At 32.5% G+C, this 9,920-nt stretch overlaps 2 protein-coding genes across 2 annotated transcripts; both read left to right on the forward strand.

Moving 5' to 3' along the window:
• The first annotated feature begins 811 nt into the window (after positions 1 to 811).
• Positions 812 to 1,267, forward strand: LOC120250096 (sodium/potassium/calcium exchanger 1-like). The gene has a single exon (XM_039258874.1). It carries the CDS (start codon positions 812 to 814, stop codon positions 1,265 to 1,267), a length of 456 nt encoding a protein of 151 aa, XP_039114808.1.
• A 4,007-nt stretch (positions 1,268 to 5,274) lies between these two features.
• Positions 5,275 to 5,840, forward strand: LOC120250105 (protein ALP1-like). The gene is made up of 2 exons (XM_039258885.1): positions 5,275 to 5,377; positions 5,464 to 5,840. Exons 1-2 carry the CDS (start codon positions 5,275 to 5,277, stop codon positions 5,838 to 5,840), a joined length of 480 nt encoding a protein of 159 aa, XP_039114819.1.
• Positions 5,841 to 9,920: the final 4,080 nt, after the last annotated feature.

A 9,920-nucleotide genomic window follows, 5' to 3' on the forward strand; every position in this document is an offset into this window, starting at 1 on the left:
TACACCCTCTCTTATATCTACCTTCATTAAAAATAATAATCTTCATTGATGACCCCATTTCAATTGTCTCACATATATATCTATCTGACAAATATAGTATCATTCATGACTAAGAAAAGACTCTTAAGAGTTTGTGCTTTAATTAGAGTGTTCATATTTTCCGGTTTCTATATTGTTCTGATAATCATCTTATTTTCAACAGGAATGATCGATATGTGCTAATGTATGAAAATGAGATGAATAGACTATTTAAAATAGACACACAATACATAAACAAGAAAGTCAAACAGACATCATTAAGTGAGCAAAGAAAACTCTAAGCATGTATTGCAGGCATCTCACATAGAATATAACTTTAATTAATATTTTGTTTGTCCATCCAGAACTATCAACTAATGATCCTTATTAGTTAAATTAATTAATATTTTGATTGATAAATTAATCATTTTGTTATAATTGTACATCAAGCATTTTGTTATATATTATCTTCTTCTTTCCTAATCAGATGAAAAACCAAGCACAAAATTTCAACATACATATCTATTTTAGCAATCTAGAAAAGATAAAATATGAATAATGTGAATAGCATGAAAAAAATAAAAAATCAACAAATAAACGGAAAAGGGAAAAAAAAGAGAAAATATGAGACGATGAGATGACATGGATGAAGAGCACATACCTAAACCTTTTTCAATCAGATCTGCTTCTTCCCCGGTGTCGTTTTTTCTCCAATGACTGTTTGTTAGGTTGGCTTCTAATGGAGGAAGTGAGACGATGTTATGTTTAGTTTGCAAAATCATGAAGAAAGAAAATGGTGACAAAGATCTACCAGATTTGTTTCTCCCGATATGGCGGTTCTACTCCTGGTGTTGTTGGTCCTCAATTCCGGTATGGGGCCTGTGAGGCGGGTGAGGTGGACGAGGAGATCGAGTTGGTTGGGGATGGGGCCGGTGAGGAGGTTGGAGTGGAGGTTGACCACATCGAAGGCGGAGAGGCGGACGAGGAGACTGACTTGGTCAGGGATAGGGCCGGTGAGGAGGTTGGAGTGGAGGTCGACAATGTCGAAGGTGGCGAGGTGGACGAGGAGACTGAGTTGATCGGGGATGGGGCCGATGAGGAGGTTGGAGTGGAGGTCGACGACGTCGAAGGTGGAGAGGCGACGAGGAGATTGAGTTGTTCGGGGGATGGGGCCGGTGAGGAGGTTGGAGTGGAGGTCGATGACGTCGATGTAGGCGCAAAGGGCAAGTTGAGAAGGGATGAAGCCTGACAGGAGGTTGGATGATAAAGCAAGAAGGCCAAAAATGTCAATTCTCATCTCAATCCAAGTATTGCCCCCAATTTGTAGGGTAATGACAAGAGCTAGTTGACCCCCGCCCTTCTCCTTGGAATTTTGAACATGGCTAGAGGTAATCAAACACAGGTATAGATGGATGGGGGTAATGTTTTCCATACCTAGGGCTCCATTACCTCTATCCAAACGGGTCCTTAATCTAACACCCGTTTAGATAGTACATGAATGGGAATTGAATCCTCCTCCTATGGAGTTATAGGCTGATTTACATTACCCCCTAAATGTGAGGGTCAATGGGGAGAAATTGATAGGATTTGACATACTTGCCCTCTTCCCATAATTAGTTCAATATTTCTTAATTTTGCAATAATAATAATAATAATAATATGAACCATTTAATATAAATAGTTAATTATAATCATTACAATGAATAATAATATCTAAATTATTTTGAAATGTAGTTTCATCCTACCTTTATTAAAAAAATAATACATCAAATATTTATTTATAATAATAATAATAAATTATACTAATTAAAATTAATCATAATTGAAGTAAATTATTTAATTAATATTTGGTAATAATTTAAATATATAAAAAATACAAAATATTTCACAATTGAAAAATTTGTTATAAATAATATTTTAATATTATTTATTAATACTAAGGGTAAAATAGTAACTTTACTAAATATTTTTTTCCCTTCTCTTTTCTAATTCCCAAATGAATTTTATTCCAACCAATTAATCCTATACATATATCTCATTCGGGGACCACGATTATCGTCCAGTATAGCCCAAGTGACAGCAGCAAGTAAAGCACTTTATATTTTTACGACAAACCCAGAAAGAGGAGTTTCTAGAAAGATACTTTACTAGATACCGACTAAATTAACTCCAAGAACCTACACATTTGCATGTGAGTAGAGTACACTTTAAAGGGAAGAACATATAACTTCTCTTTTCTTATATTTTTATTGATACACAAACTCTTTTTAATTATATGTACATAGAGGTTACATTTGTTAACCATGGTAGCTATATATTGTCATATTTGACTGCTACATGGTTAAATGTGGGCTGCTACATTTGTTAAATATGGGTTGCTGCACTTGTGCATGTTTCTTCCATATATGAATTCATGTTTATTATTCAACATCACCTACATTTTGTGTGTGTGACTTTGAGTTTGTCAATGTTATAGCAAAGTCAAATTTGTGCAAAACTTTTTCAATTTAGATAAACATCAAATTTGAAATGTGATGAAGCTTATCCCATGCCTGGCTCAGTAAAATTCTTGCTTGTACCATAAGCCTCACTATTGATTGTTGTCTCTTTCTTGTATAGTTGTAAGATCATCTTGAGTTATGCTACATATCAATACATATCAGGGATTTAAGTGACTAAGGGCCCGTTTGGTTACAAGGATTGATCCCTAAGGATTGGGGATCAATCACGTATGCTCGTGCATGCCCATGTTTGGGCATGCACCTAGGGACATGGGAAGGGATTGAGGGGGGGTTGTATACCCCTCAACCCCTTCATACTCATCCCCCTCATTTTGGGGAGATTGAGCATGCCTGGGTATGTTAAATGTCATTTTTACCCTCTACAAATTAGAAAATGACATGCTATATGTCATCAATTCCTCTCTCCCACTTACCTTCCTTCTGAACCCTACCTCCACTACAATCATCTTCATCTTATTGCTGCCGTTGTCAGCCACGCCACTACCACTATCGCCACTGGCGCTACCACTTGCCACCACGGTCACCACTGCTTGCCGTGCGCCACGATCACCACCGGAGGATCAAGTCCGGTTTGTCCCTCCTCTTTTGTGTAATATGGTCTTTATATTTGCATTTGAATGTTTGAATTGTTGTCAAATCTGTGTTGTTCGGGTGGGTGTTTGAATCATGGAGTATCATGTTTGGATTTTTACTGGTTTTTTTGTTCATTTATATTTTCTTGATTTTGATGACGAGAAACGATGTCGCTTTGTTTATTATGTTGGGGACGCTTTTAATGTTTATTGGTTTGTCTGGGTGATGATGACATCGAGGAGGAGATTTGGTTTTTTTAACTACTTTGATATGAACACTTAACCATTTTGCAGAATTTGTTTTGATGATTTGGAAGAGTGGATTTGACGTTATCCACTGAGATTCTCAATTACAAGGGATCAAAAGCAATTTTAGTGAATGGCTTCTAAATTGGAACCTAAGTTTGAAAACTCATATTTTACTGAATTATTTTATTTGAAACAAAGGGTAATGTTTCTTGGTTTTTTTAGGCAACTCTTTGGATTTACTTTCTCTCATGGGTATTGTGAATTAGTCATGTCTTTAGATAGGGATGGGTATTGTGAATTAATCATGCCTTTAGATGGTGTGAATCCAATGTTGATACTATATACGTTTATCTCTCCATACATTTATATATGTATATATATATATATATATATTGATTTGCAGGGTTTTTTTTTTCTGTTGGCAAGTGTCAAAATCTAGCTAGGCTTTCAAGGCTCACTACTCAGTCACTCATTCATTTATACACCTGGATATCTGCAGTTGGGTTTCTTTTGATCTCAGTATAAGGGAAATATTAGGTAGAGTTGGTTTCCCAGAAATGGTTAGAGTTTTGTTTCAGTGAATCATTGAGACTTGAATTAACTCATATATTGATTCAGGTTGGTTTGGTTTTTGATTGGTGTGTTAATTATTGTTGTACTTTTCTTTTTGAATTTTAGTTTTTTTTGTTTGTTATGCCAGGAGGTGATCGGGGGTCTTAAAAAGAAACTTTTGAATTAACTCATATATTTCAGTGTTGTAATTGATTTATTATTATGTAAATAAAAAAGAAAGATAAAGTGTTGAATATTTGGGTGATGCAGGGTCTTAAAAGAAACTATAAATAAAAAATTAGAGGTGATGTATTCATTTTGAAACTTTTTCTTTTTGAAAATTTTTTTAAAAAGTGGTTTATGATTTTGACGTTTTCAAAATATATAGTTGTTATGATTGAAGTTGTAGAAAAACTATAAGAATAAGAGATATTAATTGAAAATAGTGGATACCAAAACCACTTTGAGAAATAAAAGATTTTTTTAATATAACCATAGTTGAAATATTCAGAAATGCCCAATGCATTGTTTTTTCTTGTTTTTCTTATATTATGAATTAGTCATGCTTTTGTATAGTGTTTATTATTGCCCAATTTAATGCATTGTTAAATTTTATTTTAGAAATGGACATCAATGAAATGGGACGAGTTGGAAGAGCTTCAACTATATGCAATGTATATGTGCTACTTTTTTGTAGTGAATGTTATAATCATGGCATGTGCGATAAGGCACCGTGCTCTTAGAAATGGTGTCATTGAACATGCGATTGACTCAACATCTACTAGGCGACACAAACAACTTGACTATCTCCAGCGTGTAATTTATGAAAGTGATGTAAAATGCATTGATAAACTACGCATGGACCGACGTAGTTTTTATCGATTATGTCAACTATTAAGAAACTGATCGGTGGGCTACGAGGCACGAAAAAAATGTCATGGTTGAAGAAATGGTTGCGATGTTTTCGAACATTCTAGCACACCACGTAAAAAAATAGGATAATCGATTTGATTTCATCGGATCCGGTGAGACGGATTAGTGAACATTTTCATGCTGAGTCTTAAAAGTCAACCATACTACGCCATAGTGTCTTGTTGAAAAAAACCGGAACCCATCCTAGAAAAATTCAAGCTGATTATACATGGAAGTGGTTTAAGGTATTATTGACTTCCATTATTTTTTTAAATACATAATAATTATTTTTTTAGATAATAACATTTTATTTATATTTAATATAGAATTGCCTTGGAGCATTGGATGGAACTCATATTAGAGTGAATGTGCCAAAAGTCGATTGAGCAAGATATCGATCAAGAAAATCTGAAATAACTACTAATGTACTCGGTGTCTATAGTCAAGATATGCAATTTATATATGTCTTATCTGGCTGGGAGGGTTCAGCTCATGATGGCCGAGTTCTTAGGGATGCAATAACAAAGCACAATGGATTAATGGTTCCAAATGGTAAATAAATTATAATTACATTGTCATTTAGATACTAATAGTTAGTCCTTAATACAAATTTCTAATAGTAATTGTTTGTTTGTTAGGATTTTACTATTTGGTGGATGCTGGATATGCAAATTGCCCTGGATTTCTTGCGCCTTTTCGAGGACAACGGTATCATTTGAGTTCTTGGGATGATGGACGCCAACCACGTACACCTCAAGAGTTCTTTAATATGAAACATGCAAGTGCTAGGAATGTAATTGAGAGGACCTTTGGTCTTCTAAAAATTCGCTGGAAAATTCTATCAAGCCCAAGTTTTTATAATATAGCAACCCAGCGACGTATCATTAATGCATATTGCTTATTGCATAACTTTATTAGAAAAGAGATGACTGAAGATCCTGCAGAAAATGAACTTGAGCTTCTGCATTCGGAGGAGGACATGCAAGATGATCACGAGAATATTACGAGTTGTTGATCCAACGGATGAATGGAGCCAATTTAGAAATGACATGGCTACAAATATGTTTAATAGTTGGAGATCAAACTAATTAATAGATAGTTTGTTAGGCATGTGAGTGTTGAGAACATGTGTTTATCTTAGTTTGTTTTTTTGTGGTCCTATTTGAAGGATGATATGTGCAAGCACTTTCCTTATCATATTATGATGTGTGGTGTGTTATTTGATTGTCTTCTATGTATATCTTTGTTATTTAAATTTCTTGGTGTTATGTGAATTCTCAAAAGAATGTAACCCTTTTTGAAATGGTTGTTTTTCCATGTCTTGATTTAAATTTGACTTATGGTTATTTTTATTTAGTATGGATTCGGGACTCACAAGTAGGCCGTGAGAGTACAAAAGCAAACACTATTGGACAACGGATGAGGATAAGGCACTTATTTATGCCTTAGTGGAGCTATCAACAAATCCAATGTGGCGGGCGGAGAATGGATTTCGCAATGGCTACCTCGTTCAATTAGAAAGAATGATAAAAGAAAAACTTCCACAAAGCATGATAAAAGCTTCACCTAATATCGAGTCTAGGGTGAAGCTTTTAAGGAAACAAACTACTGCAATAAGTGATATCTTACAAATTAGTGGGTTCGTTTGGAACTATGAAAGGTGCACTATTGAGTGTGAGAAAAGCACATATAATGAATATGTTAAGGTATGTATCACTACATTTCATGGTTAATTGATAATTTAATGGATATATTTTACTGATATCATTCATTTTCTTATTTGATGCAATGTAGAACCATAAAGAAGCGAGCTGGTCTTTATGGGAAGTGTTTTTCCATTTTTTTCAATGATCTTGCTCCAGGTGTTCACAAAAGATAGAGCACAGGGAACTACAAGGGGTGACATTGGAGATGATGCAGAACAATATGCTCAGGAAAATATTAGTTTGGATGAGGACATGGGTTTCTCTCAGTTACCAACTGATGAGTTTTCCACGCCTATGCAAGAACACGCATCACGACGAATCACCGTGGCTCGAGAAGGTACTAGTACCGCCAAATCCCGCCGAAAAACGAAAAAGTATTGGTCGGGGACCCTTCCATGGACACACTGAATGAAAAATTTCCGCAACTTTGTGGAGACAGTTGGACCGGGATTTAGGGTCGATGGCCGATGTAGTCGCTAAAAAAAGATGCTAATCGTGAAGAGCATGAAGAAAGGAGGAAATTGCTACGTCAAATACTTCCATTGGTTGAAGGTCTCTCTATTCATGAAGTGATGTTTATCTTGCAGGGTTTTGCCAAAAACATGAAGATGAACTCAAAACATTTGTTGAGTTACCGGGCGAGCATGAAACTACCATTTTTGTCATGTACTTCTAGCAAGATTGGGATATATACCACCTAATCTATGAAGTATGCATATTAGTGGTGTTATGTTCCTCATTTTAATGCTTTATAAATTATATGTAATGGTGTTATGTTTCTTGTTTTAATGCTTGGCTATGTAATGTATCCATCATATTATGTCAAACTCAAACTTTAAACTTTCATGTAATATGGCTAGTGTCATATGGATTTTATGTTTTTCTTAATTTGGAGCATTCCTATAATGTGTTTTTTTTTATTAGTGCATAATATCTCAAAATTTGTTAGGAATGTTGTTGTGATTTTTAAAATGAGGAGAAGCCATGTTGATTTTGAATAATGTTTTGGGTGGAAATTAAAAAAATGTTGTTATGGTGTGTGTATAAATATTAGATTTATTAAAAATTTTGGTGATTTAAAAAAATAACTAAATTTGGACATTTATTTATTTTTAATTAACAATAATTAAATTGTATTTGTCAATTATTAATTTAAAATTTTTATTTAAAAAAATAAATACATCAATAACTCATTTAAATATTATTTATAAAAAAATTGGAGGCATTTAATAATTGTTTCTTTTACAATTAAGATACATTATTTAATTAAAATACTCAAGGGTACAAAAAGTAAATTTTTCTAAAAATTTTTCCCCTATCCTCTCATATTCCTATCCCCATTCCCTTCAACCAAACATTCTTTTAAACCCCATCTCAATCCCTTTCCCTATTCCTATCCCCATCCCCATCCCTTCACTTCCCTCATCCCATATTCTCATTCCCTCTAACCAAACGGGCCCAAGTTCTGGTAGGTTGAGAATTGCTTGTTTGTGGTATAACAATAATAAGATCTCCAATTGAGGAGATTTATTAGGTTTAATGACCAAAATACATTTATTAGTCTATTTATAGTATTATCCTGACATTAGTAACAAACGCACATAAAGAGACTAACTCAAATATAATATAGTTTAAAGATTAATTCGTACATATTCAAGTAACTGAATTATAATAATTTTTTTTTTTAAAAGATGCAGATAAATCATAGAATTAAACTTGTTTGTCTTTAAATTTGGAAAGTATTATAAGGATAATTTATAATAAATTATTATGTATTAACTTCCACTATTATAAAACTTGGTAAATATAACATTTTAAAATATTTTTTCACCTGTCTTTTTATTGTGGACCGGTACATGTGATACAAGCCAGAAACTATACACAGGGGAGGGAGGCGAACTACAAGTTTTAAAAATAACTAATTAATAATAATATTAAATTAAAATTTTAAATAATAAAATACATTTTAAATTTTTTTATAACAATAAGTAAAATTTAAGAGAAATAATTAAAATTAATTAATATATCAAAATAAATATTTTTATTAAAATTTAATTTTTTTTATGATTCTGACTCAAGGTTGTTTAAAATAACTTGAGGTCTATAAACGAATTCTAGAATAAACCCTCTAATTTATTTAATAAAATTAAATTTATTTAGACTTTTATTTTAATAAATACTTATTTGAGATGTTTGTTTGTCTTTTCACATACTACGAGACTTATGATAAAAGGAAATATTTAAAATTTGTGAATAAAATTCAACAAAGTAAAAATCTAACATAAAAAATTGTAACAATATAAAAATACAAAACCTCTTATTTATAATTAAAAGAAATAAATATTATATTAATTTTGGAGAAACAAATGCATGAAAAAGCCATTATAGAGGATTATAAAATAATTTTGAAAAGTTACTTAGACAAGATATGACTGATTAAGCATTAAAATAAAATATTTAATATTTTACTGTATTATTTTAAAATTTAAAAATTAACTAAGATTAAAATATATTGATTAAATACTAAATTATAATATTTTTGTATTATGGTAATTATTGGTAGCCTTTCAAAATTTGAATTTTTAAAATTATTATTAAAAAAATCTAAAGATGAGGATTTTAAAAAAATAAAAATGTAAGTAATTGTTTCATTAGCTTTACCATTGGGTTGATGTTGTTATGATTCATAATATGTAATATAATAATTTAGGGTAAATTACAAGGTTAGTCACTAAACTATCCACCAGTTCCTATTTTGGTCACTAAACAAAAAAAAATTCTATTTTGGTCACTAACCTTTTAAATTGCTTCAATTTAGTCATCGACGCATAGCGCAGATCTAGCAGTGACGTGAGCTTAGCCATGTCGTCGAACTTAACTCACGTCAAGACCTTTCTGCTCAGAAAAGCGTGTCTTCTTTCTTCTTCCCTTTCCCTTTCCTTTTTCTTTCTTCTTCTCCTTTCCGTTTCTTTTCTTCTTCTCCTGCGAGATGGATGCACGATGTAAGTTTACCATGCAAAAACAATTATTTTTTTGTATCATCTGCGTAAATTACTAGATTATCTGCAGAATTCTGAATGTCATTATGTTATTACCAGATGACTATGTTGCTTATTTTGTATCATCTGCAAAATTACCGGTTTATATGCAGATCCGTGTTGGTTATTCTGTATCACCTGCAGAATTATGTGTTGGCTATTCTGTATCATCTTGGAATTCTGTGTATTACTAAAATATAATGACATTCTGTGTTGCTTATTCTACATAATGACATTCTCCATGTATTGTGTTTTTTTTCTCTTGTTTTTGTTTGGCCAAAAATTAATTTTTAAGTACTTGTGTGTGTGTTCTCAGGGAGGTGCAAGTTGTTCATTGAATTTGTAAAGCAG

This window comes from Dioscorea cayenensis, chromosome 3, assembly GCF_009730915.1.
Source record: "Dioscorea cayenensis subsp. rotundata cultivar TDr96_F1 chromosome 3, TDr96_F1_v2_PseudoChromosome.rev07_lg8_w22 25.fasta, whole genome shotgun sequence".
NCBI lineage: Eukaryota > Viridiplantae > Streptophyta > Magnoliopsida > Dioscoreales > Dioscoreaceae > Dioscorea > Dioscorea cayenensis.

What these genes read in the sequence shown, in the direction of transcription:
- LOC120250096 (XM_039258874.1), top strand. Translation starts at nt 812, where the DNA reads ATGGTGACAAAGATCTACCAGATTTGTTTCTCCCGATATGGCGGTTCT.
- LOC120250105 (XM_039258885.1), top strand. Translation starts at nt 5,275, where the DNA reads ATGCAATTTATATATGTCTTATCTGGCTGGGAGGGTTCAGCTCATGAT. An exon ending in TGGATTAATGGTTCCAAATG is followed by an intron (nt 5,378 to 5,463) that starts GTAAATAAATTA and finishes TTTGTTTGTTAG; the next exon opens with GATTTTACTATTTGGTGGAT.